This window comes from Xenopus laevis, chromosome 8L (genome assembly GCF_017654675.1).
Source record: "Xenopus laevis strain J_2021 chromosome 8L, Xenopus_laevis_v10.1, whole genome shotgun sequence".
NCBI lineage: Eukaryota > Metazoa > Chordata > Amphibia > Anura > Pipidae > Xenopus > Xenopus laevis.
In genome coordinates, this window is record NC_054385.1 from 109,122,753 (window position 1) to 109,149,746 (window position 26,994).

At 40.7% G+C, this 26,994-nt stretch overlaps 2 protein-coding genes across 3 annotated transcripts in view; one reads left to right on the forward strand and one right to left on the reverse strand.

Moving 5' to 3' along the window:
- nusap1.L (nucleolar and spindle associated protein 1 L homeolog) overlaps positions 1-11,675 on the forward strand; it is a 22,047-nt gene extending 10,372 nt beyond the window's left edge. The window contains exons 5-13 of the mRNA XM_018231254.2: positions 1,059-1,148; positions 1,974-2,086; positions 3,074-3,136; positions 3,509-3,690; positions 4,735-4,904; positions 5,987-6,049; positions 6,341-6,457; positions 11,302-11,404; positions 11,489-11,675. Of these exons, the coding sequence (XP_018086743.1) occupies positions 1,059-1,148; positions 1,974-2,086; positions 3,074-3,136; positions 3,509-3,690; positions 4,735-4,904; positions 5,987-6,049; positions 6,341-6,457; positions 11,302-11,404; positions 11,489-11,576 (989 nt within the window). The 3' untranslated portion in view covers positions 11,577-11,675. The remainder of the gene's footprint in view (positions 1-1,058; positions 1,149-1,973; positions 2,087-3,073; positions 3,137-3,508; positions 3,691-4,734; positions 4,905-5,986; positions 6,050-6,340; positions 6,458-11,301; positions 11,405-11,488) is intronic.
- Positions 11,676-14,166: 2,491 nt separating this feature from the next.
- Positions 14,167-25,193, reverse strand: ndufaf1.L (NADH:ubiquinone oxidoreductase complex assembly factor 1 L homeolog). 2 transcript variants are annotated; one of them, XM_018231258.2, is made up of 5 exons: positions 25,045-25,193; positions 23,618-24,203; positions 20,195-20,380; positions 18,347-18,421; positions 14,167-14,837 (listed from the first exon to the last, which is right to left on the reverse strand). In XM_018231258.2, the coding sequence occupies exons 2-5, from the start codon at positions 24,128-24,130 to the stop codon at positions 14,703-14,705; spliced, it is 909 nt and encodes a 302-aa protein (XP_018086747.1). In that variant the 5' UTR covers positions 24,131-24,203; positions 25,045-25,193; the 3' UTR covers positions 14,167-14,702. The 2 variants fall into 2 exon arrangements, with proteins under 2 accessions (XP_018086747.1, XP_018086748.1); XM_018231259.2 differs by having other exon boundaries at positions 24,938-25,084.
- Positions 25,194-26,994: the final 1,801 nt, after the last annotated feature.

The following is a 26,994-nucleotide window of genomic DNA, read 5'->3' on the forward strand; positions in this document are numbered from 1 at the left end:
GCAAACAGTTTCTGTTTTGCTGTAGGCGGAGGCCTCACTCAGAATTAATTTCATCACTAATACTCCTGCTAAAAATATATTTCCAATGTCTAAACTCTGAATAACTGCTGCCCCCTAACCTAGCGCAAGAGGCCAAAGCAATGTATGTAGTGGGGTATTTCTGTCCTGTATATATAATAATGCGCCATGCAGGTCCAAACACTCATAATACATAGGCCTAACCTACTTATTACACCACATGGCATTCAGTTAAACAGGGTGGACACAATCATACTATAGAGGTATTATTAACATGTATTTATAGAGCGCCAACATATTGTGCAGCGCTGGTATATTACGCAAGGGTATATTAGCAGGTGGGACAGAGGAGGCCTTTCCTAAAGCCCTATTGAATAATCCTTTGACTATGACCTAGTTGCAAAATATGTAGTACATGCATGGGATCCGTTATCCAGAAACCCGTTAGCCAGAAAGCTACGAATTACGGAATGGCTGTCTCCCATAGAGTCCATTTTATCCAAATAATCCAATTTTTATAAATGATTCCCCTTTTCTCTATAATAATAAAAAAGTACCCTGCACATGATCCAAACTAAGACATAATTAATCTTTATTGTGAGCAAAACCAGCCTATTGGGTTTATTCAATGTTTACATGATTTTCTAGTAGACTTAAGGTATGAAGATCCAAATTGCGAAAAGATCCATTATCCGGAAAGGCCCAGGCCCCGAGCATTCTGGGTAACTGGTCCCATACCTGTATATTGAAAGCACTTTAAAATTGATTGTCATTTGTTTTTAGCTTACGTGTCATTAAAACGCTCACATCACCACATTTATATTTTATTAAACCTCACGCTTTAGTTTTGTGTTCCTTTATTCCCCACAGTTAATCCCTGAATTGACTTTTTTTTTGTGCAATTCATTATTTACAATTAATTACAATGTTTATTCTGCTTATGAACATGAACTCAGTCATTTTGCCCTGGGCATATTTCATGAAAATAATCTTCACTTCTCTAAATCCATTGTCTGAACCTGCGTATATTCTTATTACAGCCAGCAATGTTAGCAGCATACCTTCAGCTGGGAAGATTCCAAAATATGTCGGTCGTCTGTCTAAACCTGGATCAAAGCCTTCCACTCCCAGTATGTCATACATCATTAACATTTATTATAATTAGATGTTATCTGCTTCATGAACTGAGAACGATCACTGAAATATTTTTATGAGGAATGTGTAAGTCACTTACTATATTCTGTGCACATAACTGTATTTACACCCAGGCAAATTTTAAATTACGTGTGCTTATACAAAACTTTGTGTCCTCTCTAGTGTGACAAATACACTGGTATCTTAGGTTGTATGAGTAAGAGTACAGAGAGGAAGTGCTGTGGAAACAGAACAGATATTATTGGTTTTGTAACTGTTTAAATTTAAAATAAAACAGAGATTGTGATAGGCTTTTGTGTGTAACCGTGCTATGATTTATTTTTAGCAATTCACCCGCATTAATGTACACATTTATTTTCAGGTTATCAATGGCCTATATTTAAATGGCCAATTTCTGACATACAATAGTTATTGTAGAGAGAGCTGTACAGACAAATACAAGAGGTCCTCAGCATTCAACCAGTTATCACTATATTAAGGACATTGAGACATTTTGTGCCTTAAACTACTAAAAAAATGCCTTACCCTTTAAACAAAACAGGGATTGTTTGTCCATATTTTGCAATATATGTAAGATGGCCAACTAAGTCAGTCATCCCATATCTGGCCAGTCCTACACTCACTTTCATCTGATTCATTAAGAATTCTATTGCTTCATTATACATTTTATAAAGGGACTAAGTTTTACCTGCAACTTACTAGCTGCTTTCAAGGTTAAAACTTGCAAACGTTGTTGCCCATTTATTGGCCACCACTGGATCACCTGAGCAGTTTCTCATGGATTTGATACTTTTTAACAGATTTCAAAAAGTTGCATGAAGCTCACTTCAAGAAAATGGAATCTATAGACAAGTTCATGGAGAGGAAGCAGAAGCGCTTGGATGCAGTTAGCAGCTCAATCCAGGAAGTGAAGGTAAACCTGCAATCCACCATTCGAAGGCCTTATGGTGGTTATTTTACCCACTGCAGTAGCACAAAGCAACCATGTAGAAGTTATATATTTGATCAGTCTAATGCTGGAATAAGAATTCATCTCGCACTGGTCGCTGTTTGTTGTGGCCTGGGGCAAATGGGCCTCAGTAACTGTAATTGTATTATAGCTACCTTTTAGTTCAATGGTTTGTATGAAGTCATAGTACCGATATTGCTGTATTTTAAAATTGCTTAAAGGAGAACTAAAGCCTAAATAAAGAAGTAGCTAGAAATGTTGTACATTTTTTGGGCTTCTGTACCAGCCCAAGGCAACCACAGCCCTTTAGCAGTAAAGATCTGTGTCTCCAAAGATGCCCCAGTAGCTCCCCATCTTCTTTTCTGCAGATTCACTGCACATGCTCTGTGCTGCTGTCACTTACTGAGCTTGGGGACCCACTCACAATATACAGTACACATAGAATAGAAATGTCACAACATAAGGCTGATTAGTACTTAATACAGTTAATTACTACATGGCAGCACAGAAACCAGTGCAACTACCATCAGAATTTAATAATCAGCCCTGTAGCATCAGCTTATATTACAGACCAACCTCATTTTCTGCTTGATAATTTGAGCCAACCCCTAAGCTTCGCTTCTCAACAGCTGCTCAGAGCCCACTGAGCATGTGAGTGTCACAGACACTTTCCAAGATGGTGACCCCCTGTAACAAGTTTGAAGTCCTGGATCATTGCTGCTATTGACAAGCTGAAACTTTAGCCTGGTGCAATAAGTTTAGTATATAAAATATGGCTTTTTTTAGCCATATTCAGTTTTAGGGTTTAGTTCTCCTTTAAACCTGAAATACTAATTGCCCATTTTCCAACACATGGAACCCACAGTAGAGTGACGTAGAATCTAGCAAATCCCATACTTCAACAACTTAATACAAATCATTCTTTTAAACAACTTTTTGTTTCATTTGCAGATGTTAACAAAAAAATCCAACCTTCTCAAGTTAGTGGAGAAAACACCTGTCAGCGATATAAAGGTAATGCTTGCACGTTAATGGTGACATAATAACTTGTCAGACAGGTGGTAGACAGGGAAAAGGGACACTGTAGTTATGTCTAGAGTCAAAGGAGAACAATATATGCTGGCCAGATTACTTGATTATTGCCCAATATGGCCACCTACGTGCTGAACATATCGGGCTGATCTGATCATTTGATTAACAACTTTATAATAGTGGAGGCCAATGCTTCTTGGTCATAAAAAAGACCAGCTGAAAGTTTGCTAGGAATTTGCCATTCTGTAACATGCTAAAGGTGAATGAACTCTTTAAAAAAAACACATTATTTTTTTTGGTATTTGGTTAATACATTTTTTTTATAAAAAATGATTTATTCTGTCTGCATTGTAGAAGCCAGTAAAGAGCCGGCTATCATTACTGAGCCCTCTGCCTCGGACCACTGGTGCATCTCCTTCTCGGACACCCATGAGCCGGAGGCGTTCTGGACGCTTTAGCACTGCCAATAAGAGCATCCTGGTTGATAGATCTGGGTTCAAGCCTTCAGTTCTTTCGTCATCCAAAATGAACGTTCGGTAATGAGGCTAATTTTCTGCACCCACCCACATAAAACACTTGGATTTCTTTCCTGACGCTATTTTCCTTTTTGATTTCATTTGTTCCTTTCTCTGATTGTTCTATTGGCACCTCCTTACCTTAAAGCGGTTGTTCACCTTCAAACAACTAGTTGTTTTCAGATAGATCACCCGAAATAACAACTTTTTCCAATTACTTTTTTCTATGTGTCACCGTTTTTTTTTAATATTGAAGTGTAAAGTTTTATTTTTCACCTTCTAAAGCAGCTCTGGGGGGGTCGCTGACCCTGTAAACTGTTCTAAACAGATACATTTAGTTGATACACTTCTTATCTTTGTCCCTGCTGAACAGAATCTCTGGGTCTCATTAAAGGTGGCTGTTAGAATTGATACAATAGTTGCTAATACTCCAGAGATGCTGCTGAGATATCAACTCAATGTTGCAAAATTGTAACAGTTCAGAATCTGCACCTGAATTACTGAGCTGCCAGACTCAAACACCAGAGACACGAACATTCAACTTTACACTTAGATTTTGGAAAAAACTTAAAAAATAAATAATGGAAAGTAATTGAAAAAAAGTCTTTATTTCTGGGGAATAATCTAAAAACAACTGAACTGAAAAAAGTGTTTGGAAGGTGAACAACCCCTTTAAGATCCTTGTTCCTTTAGTATTCGTGCCTAAGATTTTGGCACCTCCCAGTCAAATAGACTTTACATGTCCTTTAATTCAAAATTCCTGGAAGATGCTTTATACAGAAAAGCTCAGGTCGCAACCATTCCGGATATAGACCCCCCTTCCTGTATTGTGTTTTTCGTGTTTGAGCTCTGTGCTTAAAATTGTACAAATCTTAACATGTCTCATGTTGCTCTATGATTTGGCTAGGAACAGAAATAACTATACAGGTTTGATGATGACGGAGAAGATATGGCAGGCTGTAGCCCACTGCTTGAGCTGTCATTCCTGTTTTGTTTTAGTGTCCTTATCTCCAAGGAGGCAGGGACTACCTTAGTTGAAATGTTTTTTTGTTTTTCTCTATGTAGGTTTTCAGAGGCTACAAAAGATAATGAATATAAACGCTCTCTTATCAAGACTCCTGCCAGGAAGTCATCAAGCTTTCTGCCCATCACCCCTAAGAGTGAACCAAGGCAAACGTTGTCCTCTATAAAAAAGACTGATCTGTTGATCTCTCCAGAGAAAGCTAAAAAGCCAGGTATCTGGTGAAGTGTACCACTAGTTTGATTTGCTTGTGATGCTTAAAGGGGAACTAAAGTCTAAAACCGAATAAGGCTAGAAATGCTGTATTTTGTATACTAAACATGAACTTACTGCACCAGAAGCCTAATTAAACAAATTATTTATGTTTTCAAAGTTGGCGCAGGGTGGCTGTCATTTTGTAACTTTGTTAAACATCTTTGCAAGACCAAGACCACGCAAATGCTCAGTGTGGTCTGGGCTTCAGTTGTGAGGTTAAGCTTAGGGATCTTCTCTCACACCAAATAGACCGCTCAAAGCTTACCCTCCCATTGGCTGTTCCAATACCTCCTTGTTGGGTGCTCAGTCCACAGCGTCCCCACCACTTTTTTCACTCCAAAAACCAAAGAAGTGGATGGCACACCGTTCAAGGAGATAGCGGGTTTATTGCAACTCCTACAAGGATCTCGCGCCCCTACGCGATTCAGGATTCAATCCCTTAATCATAAGCTTAGGGATCGTCATAAATTATCAAAACGGCACAAGTCAAATAATATCTGCCATAGAAGCCGACTGATTAATAATCAGAATATGCAGACTGCACTGGGTCTGTGGATTCAAATCTCTACACAGTCGCCGGCTGCTCTACAGGTAAACAAACAAAGCTGCTCGAGGTCAGGGAAATAAGGCCCCCCCATGCCATTTGAAAGTATGATTGTTTCCCTGCAGAGCAGTTAGGGACCATCTAAAGTTTCCTATCTGCAGCAGTCAGAGCAAGTAAAACGAAGGGGGAATTTCACTGCATGCAGTTTATTTTAAAAACTGTAGACATTTTTTAATTAAAGTATTTTAGAGACATATTGCTTTTTCATTAAAGAAAGTAAAAATTTAAAGAATATTCTTGTCACCTTTTATTATTATTCCTGCTTAGTTAGGGACACATATCGACCCTTATCCCTTAATGGAAAATTCCTACACAGAGTATGAGAATAGCTGGTTTATGACGTGTGCTTTTATGTGAATGGTTAAAGCAATATCGCAGGGCTATCTATCAACCTAATATGAAACAAATGTATTCTTAAAGATTCTTTTCATTTGCAGATCATAACACCACAATCCAACCGTCTCCAGCTATCACAGAGAGCACCTGTCAGCAAAATAAAGGTAATAACTTGGACAGTGATGGTGACCTGATAATGCTCTGAATGGGTCAATACCAATAAAACCAATATTATAATTGTTCCAGTTCCTCAAACATATACACAAAAAGTGACGAGATGCAGTTCTACAATCTCCAATAGTTGTTGACACAATACATGCTCTAAAATAGGGTGCTGCTGCTTTAGTGTAAATAATGAAAGTCATTGGGTGTAATAGTTCAGAAATTACTTGGACTTGTATAAAGAAATTTAATATATTTACTGTATATTTACTCTTTTTTTGTCTTCTGTGTAGCTAATACACCTTTCAAGTTTATGGCTCAAAATACAGAGACACCGAACACGAATAAAAAGGGTTCATTTGATCTGCAGGCGAGTCTCTCCCGTCCACTTGGATACCAGCCCCACAGAGGTCAGTTCCAGTGAACATTCTATTTTCAATTTATTTATATTAAAGTTGTATGTTAACATGATTATTGCCATAGCTGTACTGTTATCGTCTCTCACAGGGAAGAGGAGTTTGTTTTTTTTTTTTTTACCTTTCCTCTACAAGTACATTGGGGTACAGAGGTATCCTTTAGGGTACACAACTAGACAGTAGGAGATACTGTATAATACAGAGACACAGAGCAGCGTTTCTGGTAGGAAGGAACAGTTTAGTAACTCAGCATGCGGCTTCAGGTAAGGCCAGACAAGAGGTGACATTATCACAGGCCAATCTCCAATAACTTGATAGGGACATAGCTCCACACTATATGCAAAAACACTGGCATTTATCACAGTTGGGCCTTATACAAAACGTTCATTATTATATACACTCAAAGTAAATTGGGGATTCAGGAAACCTATGTGGCAGAGAAAGATGTCTGAAAAAAAGCAGGGAAATGGAGGCCAGATGGATCCATGAAATGCAAAACTGCTTGAGAGATCTCCCTGTAGGCATCTTCTGCACACACTTCAGCATGCGATTAGTCTTAAGGAAAAAGGAAAGCTACAGAGGCAGTTTATTGCCACAATAGTCCAAACTATAACACTATTTATTCTGCAGAATGCTTTACCATACCCGAGTACAAAGCTCTAGAAGCTCTCTCTGTTTAGTATAGCAGCTGCCATATTAGCTTGGTGTGACATCACTTCCTGCCTCTGCCTCTCCCTGCTCACTCATAGCTCTGGCCTCAGATTACAGCAGGGGGGGGGGAGAGAGGAGCAAACTGAGCATGCTTAAGCCCTAGCCCTGGAGGTTTAAGCTGAAAGAAGAGTCTGATTCAGAAGCCCATGTGTACACAATAAAGAGTAATGCTGTGTTTCTTTTGACAGAGGACTCAAAGCAGAATCATTTTGAGGGTTTACTGGTGTATTTATATAAACCTTTCTGATCAAGCTTACTTAATTTTAGCTTTTCCTTCTCCTTTAAATGGATGAGAGTTACTTTAGCCATCTTCAAAATGTGCAAGCAAATGACTGGGCATCCACAAGTGCTGGAGGCCTGAGTGTATCCTATGGGTTAGAGGACAAAGAGGGCCTCAGAACTTTTGAAACAAAGTAGCTGAAACACACGCAGGAAGACGTTTGACCATATGATGGCAATCTAATTCTTACCTTCCTTAGACTATTTTCAGCTACAGTGATGGGAGCCTCTACTAATGTGGGGCAAATGGGTGAGCTTAAATGAGAACTAAACCCATGCCTCCCTCCCCACTGCGTGTATTCTTTTTAGGAGTCTCCCTGTCTGCTGACCTGCTATAAATCTGCAGAGTTGCACAGTGGCATTCAAAGGGACCATGTTCTGTCTGTCTTCTCATTCGCTTCTGACAGTTGCCGATACAGATCTTGCAGGAGCATGCGCAATAGAAGCTGATTTAGGACATGCTCATTTAGCGCATGCTCCTCCAAGATCTGTGTCGCTTGCATCTTTGAACTCTGCTGCGCAACAATGCAGATTTATAGCAGAGCGACTTCTGAAAAGAATACATGTTGTGGGGAGGGAGCAAAGGTCTAGTTCTCCTTTAAAGAGGATTTGCAACTTTGAATATTAAAGTATTGTTCCTCAAAATTTGCCATATGTAAGTTGCCATAGGTAGGTGCCATATGACTACCCATGATTGTGCAGACACCAAGCCTGCCGCTGCCCCCACAGCCGAAGCCACCTGTCCCCCATTGCAGTGATGAGCGGCGACCATGCTAGGGACAGGGAGGTGACATGTTCCAGGAGGTCCCCGGGCTAAAGCACATGATGGTGGTGATGGTGAGGGCCGAGTGGCACGGTGGTACTGTTCTACTTCGTTTTGCTCCGCAAGATCCGTTCCAGGACTGTATGTAAAGGGAGTCTTGTGTGTCTGCGACTCAGAGACTGCCCCGTGCGAGTTGGAAGCCTTCACTGAGCGATTCAAGCAGCGGAGGATCAAACTAGGGATGACCAGTCCAGGGTGCTGAAGGGCAGAGGTCATGTTCATGGCCGCCTGGTGGGACAGGTGGCTCAGTCCGTGCATGTGGCTGTGCGGATGGGCTGAGGTAGAGATCAAGCCTTGCAACTAACTCCTGCCCCTCCACCTCCTTCGCCGCTGCTGACTCCTTCATGTCCGGTACTGGCCATCAATGCTATGGACGGGGAGGTGATGTGTTCCAAGAGGTCCCCGGGCTCCAGCACCTGATGGTGGTGATGTCCGAGTGGCATGGTGGTGTTGGAGGAGCATGGCACGCTGTTCATAGGCATCTGGCTTGAAGGGATGGCTCTTGCCTTGGGACACGGCGATGTCAACCGCAGCGAATGCTTCTGCTCGGGGTCTCATCCAGGCTGGCGAAGAAGTCCTGTTTCTTTGCAACACTCGCAGCTGCTGACTGAAATCGCAGCGCAGGAAACGGTATTGGCACCGAGAGCTGGAAAAGGAGATGGGGGCAGAGGAAACACTGTCCCTAGAATAGCCAGGGAGGAGAAATCAAGCGTCGCAGTATGGATGGTCGCCGTGTCGCCTTTTTTGAAGAGGACCGGAAGCAGAGTTTCTGTAAGTTATTTCATAATAAAAGCTTTGCTATTTTAAGATTTTATTTCTCTTGGTGTTTTTTTTCGTTGTATTCTAACGAATTCTTATAAAAATGTTTTTGATGTTACTGGTCCTTTAACTTTTACTTCTAGTAATTAAAATAAACTGAAAATACATTTTTTAAAAGAAAGATAAGGAGAGAAAAGTGGTTATGACTCTGGGTCATCAGCTTATAAACGGTAGACTAAAGTCCTATGCTGGGTTGATTATCACAGTTCATATAGTCACTGTTAAACCAATTAATGGAGCGGCCAGGTAGGGTTAAACAGCGTGTTTATTAATGATTAAAGCACCGCTAGTGTTGTCCTCGTGTGTTATACAGTGTGTATGATTCTGAGGTAATATGTTGTTCCAGAACCGCGGATATCACCAACGTGATTAACTTAGCATTCTTAGCATTTTAGTATCGATGGTTTCACATATGTTTTTACTGGTACTTGTAATAGTATCCCCACAGATGCCGCTAACACAGCATCTCAACCGGAGTTATTAACTGCGGGAAATGAGAAGTTGATGGTACGGTCCACAAAATTGAGACCGCACCGCTCACTCTAAATGCGCACCAATGTGTGCGATATTGGCGGAGAGTTCACCAGATGCCGGCCAGAGAGAGAGCAACAGCGCAGGGCACCTGCTTCCTCCCGCACCGGCCTTCTCCTTCAGTCTCCCCAGGACCAGTGTGCGAGAGACTAGTAGCAGCGGAGATGCAGCTGCTTGCGGCGCCCAGATCACCCTTTACCCGCCAGCCCTTCCACCCATTCACCCCAGAACAAAAGTGAATCCTCGCCTTACGGTTGAAATGTTAAAGCGCCAAGGCACTTTTAACTTTTTAATCGTTAGGCAGGGAAACGGTACTATTGGTCTGGGGTGAATGGGTCCTGGGGACACTAGCAATACAGAAGTCCTGTGGTGGGGTCCTTCCGCCTGTGTCCAACAGATTCCTGCAAGATGATATATTAAACCAAAAAAAAATGATTCCAACTCCTATTGTATTATGTTAGTCAAGCAAAATGAACATTAATTACACAGTATAAATTATTTGAATCTTGTTTCCATCAGTCTGGGAATTCATAATTATAGCAAGCAGGCAGGAGCCATTTTGTGGACACTGTTATTAAGACGAGCCTTGCATCATCTCAGAATCTTGTTTGTGCACCAGAATGGGGGACCTGATGTCCATCCCCATGCCCTGGCTACACCATTAAATGGTAAAGAGACAGGGGGAATGTGGGGAGAGCAGTGACATCTAGTAAGTGCTGAATGGAAAGTGAAAGTAATCAGCAGCACCCATCAAATTGCACATGTCGGTTTAAAGGAGAAGGAAACCCCCTGGGCGCAAAACCCTGCCCCCTCCCCTGTGTTGCTCCCTCCTTCCCCCTGGCCTACCGGTCCCCCTGGGCAAATGCCCCTAGCTTGTTACTCACCCCTCTGCGCAGGTCCTGTCCACGGAGCTCACAGGCGCCATCTTCTCCCACCCGCGTCTTCGTCCTGCTTTGACCGGCGTCTTCTGGTGCATGCGCAGTAGGAACAGTTACCGGTACGGATCTACTGCGCATGCATTGAATGTCACAAAGTTGAATGTCTGAAAACTTTGTGACATTTGGTGCATGCGCAGTAGATCCGTACCGGTAACTGTTCCTACTGCGCATGCGCTAGAAGACGCCGGTCGAAGCAGGAAGAAGACGCGGGTGGGAGAAGATGGCGCCTGTGAGCTCCGTGGACAGGACCTGCGCAGAGGGGTGATTAACAAGTTAGGGGCATTTGCCCAGGGAGACAGGTAGGTCAGGGGGGAGGAGGGAGCAACACAGGGGAGGAGGGAGGGGTTTTGCGCCCAGGGGGTTTCCTTCTCCTTTAACAAAATCCCAGTGTATGTCTGCCAAACAGCAGCAGCTTATGGGAACTGAGAAGTCATTTCTGTAACTGACTACTGCTTCAACACCTACTCCGTTTAGAAGACATGAATGCCACCAGACCTTGCTAGCAAGATAATTGCAGCCGCTCCTTGTTTAACCTGTGGGGTAACAGATTAGCTATTTTGATTTTAAAAAATGTCGCACAATTACATTTCAAAATTATTTTATGTACACACGTTATGTTCTTTTAATTTTTACTTACAACTGACATTTTGATTATAATTTACATTTATGTTGTGTTATTTATATATATATATATATATATATAATTTTCTTTTTTTTTTCCCCCCTTCCAATTATAGGAAAACTTAAACCTTGGGGTGAGAGTAAAGAAAATAAATCTGGCTCCAACAGCAATGTATCTGTTTTGAAGAATAACTTCAAGCAACCCCAACTCCAGACCAGGTCAGTGATTGTATCAAGCTTAAAGTATTCTTAGCTTTGCACTGGAAGACCAGAAAACTCATCTTGTGTTTATCCCCCTAACAGAGAGGAGAGACGCAAGCAGCATCAACTGGATAGAAAGGGCAAGAGGGACCAGGCACTGGGAACAAGGAGAGGCGTTCCTGTAAAGTAGAAAAGCCAGCGCTTTTTTTAACGAGTCTTGTAAATACTCTGCTTTTCTTTCCAATTTTTTTTTAACGAGTTTTGTAAATATTTTTGTAAAACTTGCAAATTGTGCAAATGTCTAATTTACAAGCTAGGCTTCTGCATAGTTTTTTAGCTGACAAGCAAGGGGAGTTTTTTTTTTATTTGCTCTCTTGTTTTAAAGGATAAGTAAACCTGAAAACAAGTGAATGTAAAATTGATGAGGGTGCTATTCTAAGCACTTTTGCAATGTACATTCATTATTTATTTATTTTAATACCAAGATATTAAAGATTTAATGTACTGTTAACATCAATGCATTTTGTTACAGCAGCACCACCTGCTGGTCATTTACTGACCATTAAGTAGTCAATGAAGTTGTCAGTAGAAAGAAAGAGGCTGCTCTGATGTTCTTCTAGTGATTAGAAAACTTTCTGAAATCTTTCCAGAAGATATCGGAGCAGCCTCTTTCTTTCTCCTGACAACTTCCTTGACTACTTGGTGGTCAGAAAATGACCTGCAGGTGGTGCTGCTGTAACAAAATTCATTGATGTTAACAGTACATGAATTCTTTAATATCTTGGAATTAAAAATAAATATTGAATGTACATTGCAAAAGTGCTTAGAATATCACCCTCATCCATTTTACATTCACTTATTTTTAAGGTTTACTTATCCTTTAAAGATATTGCAAAAAGCTCATATTCCTGCTTCGTTCTTGCTGTTGTGAAAACTGGTCCCAGCCTTTTAGCCATCCCAGCTGACCTGGATGCGTTTTACCAAGTTAAAAAGTTTTGTAGAGTGCAGTTGCGGCTTAATATGTACATAATATGATTAAAAGGAACAGGTGCCAAAACATGTTGCCGTTTCATTAAATCAAATGCAGAATCATGCTTTTTGTGGAAATAGGTTTACTTACATCTCTTGTCACATGGGTTACACTCCCAAAACTCTCCCACAGAACTGACAAGCACTTATTGCTGCCTATAGCCTGCCATGCGCAGTGTATGTTAATTACCCTTATAGACAAACTAAAGGCTTCTATAAAATTATTCATATACTTTTTTTAAAGCCTTTGGTTCCCCTTAAAGGAGGAAGCTTTATACTAAAGTAATCGAGAGCTTTAAATGTACTTCCTCTCTACTTTTGAAAAATAATTGCTATGATAATGTTGCACTACATCTGCCAGGATGCTTTAACCCTCGATGATATGCTAGAACATTCTGGTAATCATAATGGAGGAACAGCTCAGGATCATGATGTTTTGGAAAACAAAACTTGCACCGTTGGGTTTTTCTTGATGGTGTTGCATTGTCAAATCTATCTGTACCGAGAGCTGTTTTCTGCATTAATGTTCCATTTAATTACAGTGAACACTAGATCTGTTCCTTATATTGTAACCAACTTGCTTTGTGGTAATACTTCAACATTAAAGCTTTCTGACTATTAACTTGTCCGTTAAAGTAGAATCTCAATTGTGTAATAATAGCTATGATGGAGCCTAAAGATCCTACAGAGTAATTTAGGAATCCAGGAGGAAATCTGGAGCAGGCACAATTTGGTTTTGTTGCACCTCAAACGCCATATTTTTTTCAGCAGTGATCACAAGCACTTCCACCTATAGGGGGCTCTAATTTTATCTTAAAGGGGAAGTAAAATTCTAAAATAGAATAAGGCTAGAAGTGCTGTATTTTGTATACTAAACATGAACTTCCTGCACCACATGCCTAATCAAACAAATGATTTATACTTTCAAAGTTGGCCACAGGGGGTCACCATCTTGTAACTTTGTTATACATCTTTACAAGAAACAATTTCTTAGTAGCAGGGTGCACGCCACATCATGTGTTCACCTTCACATGCTTCTATGAAACCAAAATACGAAATTGGCAGCACTCCCAATTGTAGTATAAAACCACCTTTATTCTTTCACATATCATGGCAACAGCAGCAACGTTTCGGACCCACAATGGTCCTTTTTCAAGTTGACAAAGCATCTTTACAAGACCAAGACTAGCACATGCTCAGTGTGGTCTGGGCTGCTTAGGGATCGTCATAAATGATCAAAACAGCACAAGTCAAATAATATCTTCCAGAAGCCGATACAGCAAGACTGATTAATAATCAGAATATACAGACTGCACTGGGTCCTGTGTTGTCATTTAATCTAATGTGGATTTTATAGTTTTTCTATTGTTTAATACAAACTTTATCAAACTCTGCAGAACCAGTGACTGCAGCAAAATAATCCTCCAAATAGAATCCCAGTTTATTGGTTTAAATCTGGCTCCATGATCTTTATCCCTGCAGCTGGAGTTGGAAACCGTAAAGGGGATGAAATTGCAAACTGGAGATTTTAAGGACTCCTTTAAAGGAACAGTAACACCAAAAAAAGAAAGTGTTTTAAAGTAATAAATATTGCGTACTGTTGCCCTGCACTGGTAAAACGGATGTGTTTGCTTCAGAAACACTACTATAGTTCATATAAACAAGCTGCTGTGTAGCCATGGCAGAAATTGAAAAAAAGACTTTATGGCACAGGTTAAGTAATGGATAACAGATAACACCATTATGTTGTACAGAGGCGCCCCCCCCCCCCGCTGGTGGCTTAGTGTAGTGCCAGGGGGCTCCGGTTAAGGAGCAGAAACATGGGGCCATCACTCACTTCCACGCTGCTGCCAACAGGAGGAGGGCTGGATCCACATGTTTTTCATCCCAGCGGTTGCCTGCTCGTCTTGGTACGCCTGTTTGTGCTGGAATGTGCGCTTCTGTGAGTAACTGCCTCCTGCTTGGGGGGGGGGGGATTTAGGGAGGGGGATGCCGTACAGACTGCAGCCAGGCAAGGGAGACTAGAGCCCTACTGTGTCAGTTACAGTGTCAGTGTTACTGTGTGTATAACATACCATACAATTTGCAAAATGAACATAGTAATTAGGGGGTGTGGCCACTACAAATGGGCGTGACCAAAAAAATCTGTCCCTCTTTATTTACAAAATGTTGGGAGGTATGCAATAGTAGTGTTTCTGAAGCAAACACAGCAGTTTTACCAGTGCAGGGCAACACTGAATTATATATGTACTACATCCAGAGTATGGAAAGAAACGTTGGCACACATTTATAGTTTGCGCTTGTATTCCTCATAGGCACATTCTTCTGTGTGTGATCTGTCATTGCAAACACCAATATAGTCTATTTCCAGCTGAAAGGGTCCGTCGGCCTTGTCACCGAGGGTAAAACCAAGCGTAGTTACCTTTAAAGGAAAAATATCATTTTAGATATTTGAAGTGGAAATAAATACCTGCCTGTCATCAATTTACTTTTCAATGGTGCAATCGTTTTAAGTATTGTTTATTAGATTTTCCACCATTTTTGGTGCTGGTATGCTATTTTTTTTTTTATCATTGAAGGGACATTGAGGTTTTATAAGTAATCCAAAAATCCCATTCCCAGGTGTTGATTTCCTGGAGATGGCACGTTGTTTTTTCCCAAAGCACTATACGTTTTTGGGACAAGAGTATCCTGAGAATACATACATGACTGCCATCTTCCACTGAAAATAACAAGCATCAAACCAGCTTGCAAATGTTGCTTTTTGGTATCCCTTTAACTGTTGCCGACTGATCTCCCAGAAGGAAGAATCTGTTGTAAGGACCCTTTATGCAGAATGGTCTGATGCTTTTCTAGTGCTAGGGTTGGTGGAAGGAGTGGACAGATTATTGGGAGGAACTGGGGAAGACCTGGCATTCTTGGTACACATAGATACCAATGACAAAGTTAGAGTAGGTGGTGAAGGTCTCAAGAATGATTTTATAAAAAAAAAAAAACTAGGTGTAAACTTGAGGGTGAGGACTTCCAAGGTAATTTTCTCAGAGATATTACCTGTGCCACGTTAAGAAGACAGCGGGAGATTAATGTGTGGCTGAGAGGTTGGTGTAGGGAGGAAGGTTTTTGGAAAACTGGACTGATTTCTCAATCGGCTACAGGCTCTTTGTCAGCAATCCAGAAGGCAAAGATGGGAAATGAAGAGTGCATTGCGGCTGAGGCTAAAGACTAACCCCAAAAAGTTTAAGTATATTAATAGTAAAAAGATTGTGGGTTGAGAGCGTGGCTCCTTTAAATAATGGTACCACTATGTTTGTAACATATGCAGGAAAGTGCTAAATCAGTTCTTTCTTCAGTGTATACAATAGAGGAGTCAGAATTCCTAGACCCACCTCATAGCTGCACTGATGGCTTAGATCAATCTAGTCATTGGCTCAGGATGTGATGCATAAAGCTTTACTAATAATTAATGTGAACAAGGCACCAGGGCCAGATGGAATACACCCTCGGGTTCTAAGAGAGCTTAGTTCAGTTTTAGAACTGCCTCTATTTCTGATTTTCTCAGACTCTTTCATCCAGTATGATACCTATGGATTGGAGGAAAGCTGATACCATTGCTAAATTTAAAAAGGGATTACGATCTCAGCCTGGCAATTATAGGCAAATTATTCTACATTGGGTGGAGGGTAGGGTTTTTTTTGCTAAAAGGTTGAATTCTCCTTTAATGGTACATTCTCTGCTTGGAGTAAGATTCTTAGTGGGGTCCCTCAGGGCTTAGTATTGGGTCCACTTTTATTTAACTTGTTCATTAATGACTTAGGGGAGGGTATTGTATCAGTGTTTGCAGATGACACAAAACTATCCAGCCCAATTAATTCCATCCAGGATGTGGCATCCTTGTAACACGATCTTGACAAACTGGCTTTAAGGTCTTGAGCTGTATAAAAAAGGGGCATAAATTTGTGGGAGGAGGGGGTTACACTTTCACTGTACAGAGCACAGGTAAGGCCCCGTCTAGAATATGCCGTATAGTTTTGGTCTCTATCCCTCAAACAGGACATTATTGTATTAGAGAGGGTACAGAGAAGGGCAACTAAGCTGGTAAAAGGTATGGAAAATCTTAGCTATGAGGAAAGACTGGCCAAATTGGGGATGTTCACGCTGGAGAAGAGGCGATTAAAGGAATTGTTCAGTACAAAAATAAAAACTGGGTAAATAGATAGGCTGTGCAAAATAAAAAATGTTCCTAATATAGTTAGTTAGCCAAAAATGTAATGTATAAAGGCTGGAGTGACTGGATGTGTGACATAATAGCCAGAACACTACTTCCTGCTTTTCAGCTCTCTTGGTTTCCACTGATTGGTTACCAGGCAGTAACCAATCCGAGACTTGAGTGGGGGCCATATGACTCATATCTGAGCTGAATGCTGAGGATCAATTGCAAACTCACTGAACAGTTATGTCCCATGTGGCCCCCCTCAAAGTCACTGACTAACTCAGAGTTGGAGAGCTGCAAAGCAGGAAGTAGTGTTCTGGCTATTATGTTTGACATCCAGTAACTCCAGTCTTTATACATTACATTTTTGGCTAACTAACTATATTAGAAATGTTTTTATTTTATACAGCCTATTTACCCAGTTTTTATTTTTACACTGAACTGTTTCTTTAAGGGGGATATGATAACTGTGTATAAATATATAAGGGGGATCATATAATAATCTCTCTAATGCATTATTTAACAGTAGGTCTTTCCAGCTGACACAAGGTCACCCATTCCGATTAGAAGAAAAGAGGTTCCGCCTGAATATTCAGAAGGGGTTTTTTACAGTGAGAACTGTGAAGATGTGGAATTCTCTCCCTGAATCAGTGGTACAGGCTGATACATTAGATAGCTTTAAAGGGATACTGTCACGGGAAAAAAAATTTTTTTCAAAATGAATCAGTTAATAGTGCTGCTCCAGCAGAATTCTGCACTGAAATCCATTTCTCAAAAGAGCAAACAGATTTTTTTATATTCAATTTTGAAATCTGACATGGGGCTAGACATTTTGTCAATTTCCCAGCTGCCCCATGTCATGTGGCTCGTGCTCTGATAAACTTCAATCACTCTTTACTGCTGTACTGCAAGTTGGAGTGATTATCACCACCTCCCTTTCCCCCCCAGCAGCCAAACAAAAGTACAATGGGAAGGTAACCAGATAACAGCTCCCTAACACAAGATAAGAGCTGCCCAGTAGATCTAAGAACAACACTCAATAGTAAAAACCCATGTCTCACTGAGACACATTCAGTTACATTGAGAAGGAAAAACAGCAGCCTGCCAGAAAGCATTTCTCTCCTGAAGTGCAGGCACAAGTCACATGACATGGGGCAGCTGGGAAATTGACAAAATGTCTAGCCCCATGTCAGATTTCAAAATTGAATATAAAAAAATCTGTTTGCTCTTTTTTGAGAAATGGATTTCAGTGCAGAATTCTGCTGGAGCAGCACTATTAACTGATTCATTTTGAAAAAAATTTTTTTCCCCATGACAGTATCCCTTTAAGAAGGGGTTGGATGGTGTTTAGCAAGTGATGGAATACAGGGTTATGGGAGATAGCTCATAGTACAAGTTGATCCAGGGACTGGTCCGATTGTCATTTTAGAGTCAGGAAGGAATTTTCCCCCCTCTGAGGCAAATTGAAGAGGCTTCAAATGTTTTTTTTGCCTTTCTCTGGATCAACTGCCAGTTAGGCAGGTTATATATAGATTAAAAAGGTTGAAATTGATGGACGTGTATCTTGTTTCAACCTAACTTACTATGTTACTATGTGAGGAATATTGCCAGGCAACTTGGTTACTCACTGGTTTGACTAAATACTGACACACACACACAGTAATGGCCATTGAGACAAGGCTCATCATTACTAACGTGGATTGTGTTTCCAGTGTACACACCTTGTCACTCCACAGGGCATGATGCTTGTCCTGAATTCTCCCACGGCTGGATAAGAAAAATTTGGAGAAAGGGATCTGCCAGAAAGAAGAAAATCAATTCATTGCTCCTATTTTCACTGAGGTGGACCAACGCATGAGAAGGTTAATAACATATACAGTCTTTGTGGAAGCCTGACAGTTTTGCTAAACTGCTGGTATATTAAAATATCAAATATATATACTGCCTGATTCTTACACAGGCCACAGCTGCTATTAAAAAAAAGGTGATTTTGTGTACAGGGAAGTGTACTAGGAGCAAGTACATACATACATATTGGTTAATAATCATAATATATTTCAAGGAACAACTGCATAAAGATATTGTTATTAAGTCAGAAGAATTATTGAAAACTTTGATAAAACTACAAATATATAATGGAACAAAAAGAAGCATATTGGCCTTTGCAATAAGCAGATAAAGATAGGATTTTAAAGGAGAACTAAACCCTAAAATGAATAGGGATAGAAATGCTATGCTGAACTTATTGCACCAGCCTAAAGTTTCAGCTTGTCAATAGCAGCAATGATCCAGGACTTCAAACTTGTCACAGGGGGTCACCATCTTGGAAAGTGTCTGTGACACTCACATGCTCAGTGGGCTCTGAGCAGCTGTTGAGAAGCTAAGCTTAGGGCTCGTCACTAATTATCCAGCAGAAAATAAGGTTGGCCTGTAATATAAACTTATGCTACAGGGCTGATTATTAAATTCTGATGCTAATTGCACTGATTTCTGTGCTGCCATGTAGTAATTATCTGTATTAATTACTAATCAGTCTTATACTGTGACATTTATAGTCTATGGGGGTCATTTATCAACACTGGGAAAATTTGCCCATGGGCAGTAACTCATGGCAACCAATCAGATTGCTGCATTCATTGTTCTACTTGCAGCTGGCTTTAAAAAGCTTATCGCTGATTGGTTGCTATAGGTAACTGTCCATGGGCAAATTTGTCCAGTGTTGATAAATGAGCCCCTGTGTGTACTGTATATTTTGAGTCGATCCCTAAGCTCAGTAAGTGACAGCAGCACAGAGCATGTGCAGTGAATCAGCAGAAAAGAAGATGGGGAGCTACTGGGGCATCTTTGGAGAAATAGATCTTCACTGCTTAAGGGCTGTGGGTGCCTTGGGCTGGTACAGAAGCCCAAAACATAATGTACAACATTTCTAACTTTCCTTGTCCTTTAATATACACAATTGGAGTAGGTCTATCTAGGCCTCCTACTGGTATTTATTACTTTCTAAAAATGCCAGGGTTTTGTTATTGTTACTGGCCCAATCCTCGGCATCTAGGGAAGTAAATTAATTCCATTGTATATAGTTATAGTATATGTATATAGTTATAGCCTGCCTAGCCTGGAAAGGGCCCTCTGGGTGAGTAGGAGGTAGTAGCTGCTGCTATCTGTTGTGGATGCCAGTACCCAACCAATGGCAATGAGCTACACCTCTAGATAGGGTTTATTATGTCAAATTGGTGACATTTGATGGAAATGATTTGATGTTCTGTACATTTGTCAAAACAGATTATCTGGTAAAAGGCAGGTATAGATTTATCTATTTTATTATCTCCTCAAAAAGTATATTATATACTAGGGATAGCATATACCTCAGATCAGCAACCTAAAAACTACATTACACAGCACCCATAGATAAATAGAGGACCACACATTGACAACTTGTCTCAGCAGGGAGTGGCTACAATCTATTAGAAGGGGATGGATAAATTATTACACAGCCAATTACAAAGTTGCTCAGCCTTGGTCAATTCATCTCCACCCCAGCACAACAGGATTCATTGGCTGCCTTTTACCTTGACCTCCTGCCAGTATGGGCCTCCTCGGGTGTATAGGAAATAACTGTGTAGATCGTCCCACTGTTGGGTGAAATAGGTCTCGTATTTGATGTTCACCATCCAAGGGCGTCCGTCCCCACGTATCCGCAGGAACAGAGTGTTGAAATTTGACCAGTCATGATGCAGCTTACGATTGAATGCTCCCTACGTTATAAAAATTATAATAGGAAATACATTTCAGATTTCAAAAAGATTGCTTTTTTATGTTAAAAGCTAAAGGTCCACTCCAGTATACAGAACAGAAAAGGAAATGTTAAAATTAAGTAAGCTTTATCAGAAATGTCTATATAAATACACCAGTAAACCCTCAAAGTAATTCTGCTCTGTCAAAAGAAACTAGGGATGCACGGAATCCAGGATTCGGTTCAGGATTTGGCCTTTTTAAGCAGGATTCGGCCGAATCCTTCTGCCTGGCCGAAACGAATCTTAATTTGCATATGTAAATTAGGGGCGGGGAGGGAAATCACGTGACTTTTTGTCACAAAACAAGGAAGTAAAAAATGGTTTCCCCTTCCCACCCTTAATTTGCATATGCAAATTAGGGTTCGGATTTGGTTCGGTATTCAGCCAAATCTTTCACAAAGGATTCAGGGGTTCGGCCGAATCCAAAAAAGTGGGTTCGGTGCATCCCTTAAAAAACACTGCATTTCTTTCATTCTATTGAGTACACATGGGCTTCTGTATGAGACTTCATGTTTTCAGTTTACGGTAAACCTCCAGGGCACGGGCTTGAGCATGCTCATTTTGCTCCTTTCTCCCTCCTCCCCCACTGCTGTAATCTGAGTCCAGAGCTATGAGTGAGCAGGGAGAGACTCAAGCAGGAAGTGATGTCACAGGACACTAATATGGCAGCTGCTTTCCTAAGCCGAGAAAATGTCTAGAGCTGTTTACTCAGTTTTGGAAAAGCATTCTACAGAATAAATATAGCATTCTAGCTTGCACTATTGTGGCTAATCTATTGGTAATAAACTGCCTTGGATGCTTTCCTTCTCCTTTAAGCATCCTATGTCCTTATGGTACAACTTCACTGCCTTTCATAAAGCTTTCCCCCATGATATTCTGAAATATGCTTGAAGTTGTTTTCCATCAAAATTTAGGGACCCACGGTTCTAGCAGGCCTGGGGGGGGGGGGTGTTAAAAACGGCACAACTTATTTTGGGTAGGGATGCGAAAGATTCGGCTGAATACCAAACCGAATCCTAATTTTCATTTGCATATTAGGGGTGGGAAGGGGAAAACATTTTTTACTTTCTTGTGTTGTGCAAAAAGTCAAGCGATTTCCCTCCCCTAATTAGGATTCGGATTTGGTTCGGCCAGGCAGAAGGATTCGGCTGAATCTAAATCCTGCTGAAAAAGGCCGAATCCGAACCGAATCCTGAATTCTGTGCATCCCTAGTTTTGGGACTTGTATTGACCATGCATTTAATAAAATCCCAATACAAACCCACAAAATAAATGTCTCCTTTATATATTTTTCCTTATAGTTTCTTTCCCGCACTGAACATTCCTATATTCTAGACATGTATCTACTCTGTACAATTTAGCTCTGCTTTGCAATGTATTGGTAACGGGAAGTCTCAAATATTTCTACATTTGAGGTTACATGAAATCCTTTAGTTGTGCACTAATGCTGCTTGCCATATACCAGTCAGTGATATATTAATGACATTTGTTCTAAAATGACCTTTATTTGGGATATGGCAGTGTTATTCTATGATACTCTCCAACTCCAGTCATTTTTGTTGTGGTTTCTGTTCCACATTGACCACAATGGTTTTGATAGGGTCATTGGCTGCAAGGGCTGTGGTCTGAACACAAATTTGCTTTCTTGTTATTGGGGTCTCGGAGTATAAAACATACGCCTTTGATAAAGGTTGGCAAGTATAAGCAGGATTAATTAGCAGAGCATGTAACAAGATAGTGGACATAAAATAATTCATTTCACCTTGGTCTGCTTTGTGGGTAAGGAGCGAGAGTACACTTCTAACATGTTCTGTGGACCTTGATTGGAGCTGTGTCTGGTGGCATCAATGACACGGATAATCAGAAGAACACCACCAATGTGAAATGGATTGTAAAATCTCAAAATTTTACTTTACTCTGATAGACAAGTCTAAGTCTGGTAAGCATGGGAAAGTTATTTAAAGGAGAAGGAAAATCATCTTGCAGGGTGCCAAATGTTAGACACCCCCAAGTGATTGTATTGACTTACCTGAAACCCCGGGCTGGTATAACTGGTATAACCCAGGGCAGAAAACTGCACCGGCCCAGGGTTATACCAGTGAGCACCACGGAGTGATCCTCTTCAGTCTTACACTTTCTTCACGCTGCTGTGCATGCGCAATAGAGCGAAAAGCCGAACTTTAACTATAAAGTCGGCTATTTCTTTCTACTGCGCATGCTTCTGCCCCGGGAAATTTAAAGAATGAAGAAGCCGGAAGACGTCCGCTCCGTGGTGCTCGCTGGAATAACCCCGGGCAGGTGCAGTTTTCTGCTGATAGGAGCACCAGGGGTTTCAGGTAAGTCAATACAATCACTTGGGGTGCCTAACATTTGGCATCCCTAAGTGCAAGACGACTTTCCTTCTCCTATAGGACAGCCACCAATATTTCTCCCAAGGGCTGGTGCCCATTTTTTCCTAAAAGTAGCACTGCCCCAGAGAAAAAAATTAGCAATTTATTTCACTTGACGGTGCTTAACGTATTAGTATCCCATGGTGAATTTCTCATTCCTTGTTCGTTAAAAGTTACATTCTTAAAGTGGAACTATCACGAAAATAAAATACGCTTCATCATACTGAAATAAGAAACTTTCTAAATACAATCAATTAAAGTCATATTCATTGACAGTTAGATCCAATATATCTTATAGGGGGGCTCCTTTTGCCTCGACAATGTATTAGAGCTCACTCTATTAAAATGACCAGACATCATGTCTCTACATGCAGGATTTGTGCAAAAGGCAGTTATTTTGTTTGTACTGGAATCAGTTATTTGAGTGAGCTCTTATACATCTATTAGGAAAGGAAGCCCCCTATAAGATATATTGGATCTAACTGTCAACGAATATTGGACACCCAACTGCTGCATGAAGACAGAATGAAGAGAAACAGATGCTGAGAGAGGGATAGTGAATATAAACTTGATTATTTCAGAAATACTGCAGAATATTTAATTGATTGTATCTAGAAAGTTTCTTATTTCAGTGTGCTGAAGCTTATATTAAATGTTCATTTTCGCGATAGTTCCCCTTTAATAAATCATTTTATGAACACTGAAAATATTTGGCAGCAGAAAACGACTGCTCTTGTGCACAACCCTCTTTCCTTCAAACACGATTAAATAGAAGGGCACTATTTATTTTTATTAGCACTGTACTTACCAAAGGCGGATTGGACCTTAAAGCGCAATAGCCACTGTATCTGGTTTCGCCATCCCGAGGAACGTCTGTATTGAGTGTTCCATACAGAACAGCTGTCTGATTGTTCTTTCCCAGCCTTAGAAATGTCTCACTTTTCCCTCCTATCTCCTTGTCTGACGTTACAGTCCATTTGTTCAGATCCTCCAAGCTTTTGAATTCCCAAACGATGTTTGTCTGCTCCAATATATTCTCCTTAATAGTCCTTCCCCCAGGACCTCTCAAGTGATCCTCTATTTCCTTCTTCAACAAGCCAAAGTGTTTCTGCACTCCTTGCACTCCTTTCGCAAAGCTGAAATCAATTTTTTTCCAAGGAGGAGTGTTCTCTGGGGGGAGGCCAGGCCTACGGTATTTGCTGCTATACACTTTGGATAATAGGAGTTGTGAAGATGGGTGCAACAATGGGCACAATGGTTTAGTCCACAGGGGATGTCGGCACAGGTGTAGTTTCTGGATTGCATTAAAGCTTAAAGCCATTCTGTTTAGTTATAGAATATAAATGTCCAGTTAAGAAAATGCAGAATATTGCATCAAATCTGACGGCCTTCACCTAAAAATACATGAGGGTTTCGAGAGAAAGAAACAAAAAGTAAGACATTTGCAAAAAAACAGGACAGCAAATCATTTTTTGGCACTATAGTTATCTTGAAATTGGTAATAATCAGCTACTGAGTTTCTCCTTAGAGTAGCATTATCTACATGAAACACCCCTGGGAGATATGTCTCAATACTGGGCAAATTGGTGGATCAAATATCAGGGCATATTTTGAATCTCAGCCCAAGCCTGAGTTTAATAAACATACACACACAAACTCACTCTCTCTAGCTTTCAAAAGGGAGTCAGTGACCCCATTTAAAAACAAATGCGCTGTGAGGCTACAAATGTATTGTTATTGATACTTTTTTTTTTTTTAATTACTCATCTTTCTCTTTAGGCTCCCTCCTACTCATATTCCAGTCTCTTATTCATATCAATGCATGGTTGCTAGGATATTTTGTTACCTTAGCAACCAGATTGCTGAAATTGCAAACGGGAGAGCCGCTGAATAAAAAGCTAAATAATGGAAACACCACAAATAATTTAAAAAAAAAAGAAAACCAATTGCAAACTGTATCAGAATATCACTCTCTACATCATACTACAAGTTAATTTAATAAAGGTGAACAATCCATTATATAATCCAAATCTGCTATTGGACAAGCTGCCACTGAAACAAGCGAGCAATATTCTTTTCAGGCTTATAAAAACTGTCCGTGTAGTCTAGTAGTTCCTGGCTTTCTTACACAATCTCACTATTCCAATGTATAACCTCTGCTAAAGACAGGCAGCCGCCATATTAACACGCTGCAGAACCGAGGCTGTGTGATATCATTAGGCTATCGCGACGCACCTCCACCAATTCGCCGCTTCAAGGATTCATAGTACTGACATCTCTTAGCAAGTGAGCATGCGCGTCCGCGTCGCCTACTAATGACATCACCACTAGCGAACCAATGAAATGGGAGAGCCGACTGGCAAAAGCGGTCATGCGCAGATGTGAGTGCTGATAGAAGACACGGAAAAGTCATTTGTTTACAGCTTTATTTAAACATAACAGGTTCCTGAAGACAATAAAGATTAGACTATCTAGCAAAGATCATCATCGCTCTCGCTAATCTCTCTCTCTTTATTTATATATCCATTGTCATGTATAAATTGTAGTTTTAAAATTATAGTTAAAAAAAAGTCAAGCAGATCTATACCTCCCAACTGTCCCTTTTTCGGAGGGACAGTCCCTCTTTTGCCAGCTCAACCCGCAGTCCCTCATTTGTACTGGAAAGTCTCTCTCTTCTCTGCACTGAACAGCCAGAAAAAGAAACAAAGTTTCTCACTTAATTGGCTTTTAGCAGATAGCCGCGAACAGCCACAGGTGCAAATAAGATACTTTGTAATAATTTTGAGACACAAAAACACAGTTTAGATAAGAAATATTTTCAAACTTTCATAACCTGCCAGATTTTGTAAAACAAACATGGTAATTAGGGGGGGGTGGCCACAGAAAGAGGCGTGGCCAAAATTGCTGCGCTACATGCGTAAAAAAAATTTTTTGTCCCTCTTTTTACTTCCAAAATGTTGGGAGGTATGCTATCATGTTTGTGCAAAGAGCTGATTTGTGAAGAAATGTACTTGGCAATAGAGAAATGGCAACAATAGTTGCCACCTTTTCTGGAAAAAAATACCGGCCTTCCTGTATATTTCTCTTTTTTCCCTATTAATAACATTGCGACCGCCCATCATTATTACCGGCCAGGCCAGTAAAATACCGGCCAGGCCAGTATAATATCGGCCAGGCCAGTAAAATACCGGCCAGGTCTGGCAACCCTATTAAGTGAAAGGTGTCAGGCCATTTTCTACTATGTCCTAATAAATATTTTTGCATTTTTTTTAATAATCTTGACTGTTTTTGGAGGGACTCACAACTATTGTTGCAATTTTGTGGATATGCAACTGTGGACTGGGGTGAACTGTGAGTATATCCCCCCTCCCCCCCCACATAAACAAATTTTTGTTTGCATGGATAATTTATTGCAAACTTTTTGATTGTGGTGGTGCACATACTGACTCCCGGCACCTGTTTTTGTTTAATAGTACCAAACCGTTGCATGCATTTTGCATACCTTTAAATATCTTATTCTATAATTAAAGAGCACTGATGTCTAAATGCAGCACATCATGGCTATTATGATTCTCTCCAGCCCCTTTGCCAGTGAAGCTTACAGTCTATATTTTATTCACACAACATTATAGCAAATTTCATCAAAGGCCAGTAAAGCTCAGGCCCGACTGGCAATCTGTGGGTTTTGGCAGGCCTGGATTTGTGGAAAGGCCACCAAGGCCCGGGTCTAGGGTGGCAGGATTTTAGGGGGTGGTATGTTACCCAACCACACCCACATTGGTTCAGAAACACTGGGGAAACGCAGGAGATATGATAGTTTTTTCATTTCCCATGCACCAATCCCCATTGCTCCTGTCCCAATGAATGTGAGCAAATAAAGGGGAGGGGACAGAGGCGATGGGCTACCAGGCTAGGGGCTACCACAAGATGCCATAGAAAGTCGCTATTTAGTGAGCTGGTGGGGATAGGTTTGCCGACTGGCCGGTAAAAATTATGGCTGCTCCGAAAAAATACAAATATATAGGAAGTAGGGTTGCCACCTTTGCTAATGGCTAAACCCGTACAGGGGGTGGTGCACAAAGAATTGGGGTGGGGCAGTGATGTAGGAACAGGCATGATGACATCAGAGGTGGGCACAATGATGTTGGTGGAATTATGACACCGTGGTGAGGCTATTGCATCACT

What these genes read in the sequence shown, in the direction of transcription:
- ndufaf1.L (XM_018231258.2), bottom strand. Translation starts at nt 24,130, where the DNA reads ATGGCTTTAAGCTTTAATGCAATCCAGAAACTACACCTGTGCCGACAT. An exon ending in TAAGGTCCAATCCGCCTTTG is followed by an intron (nt 20,381 to 23,617) that starts GTAAGTACAGTG and finishes TTTATAACGTAG; the next exon opens with GGAGCATTCAATCGTAAGCT. An exon ending in ATGCCCTGTGGAGTGACAAG is followed by an intron (nt 14,838 to 18,346) that starts GTGTGTACACTG and finishes TTTCCTTTAAAG; the next exon opens with GTAACTACGCTTGGTTTTAC.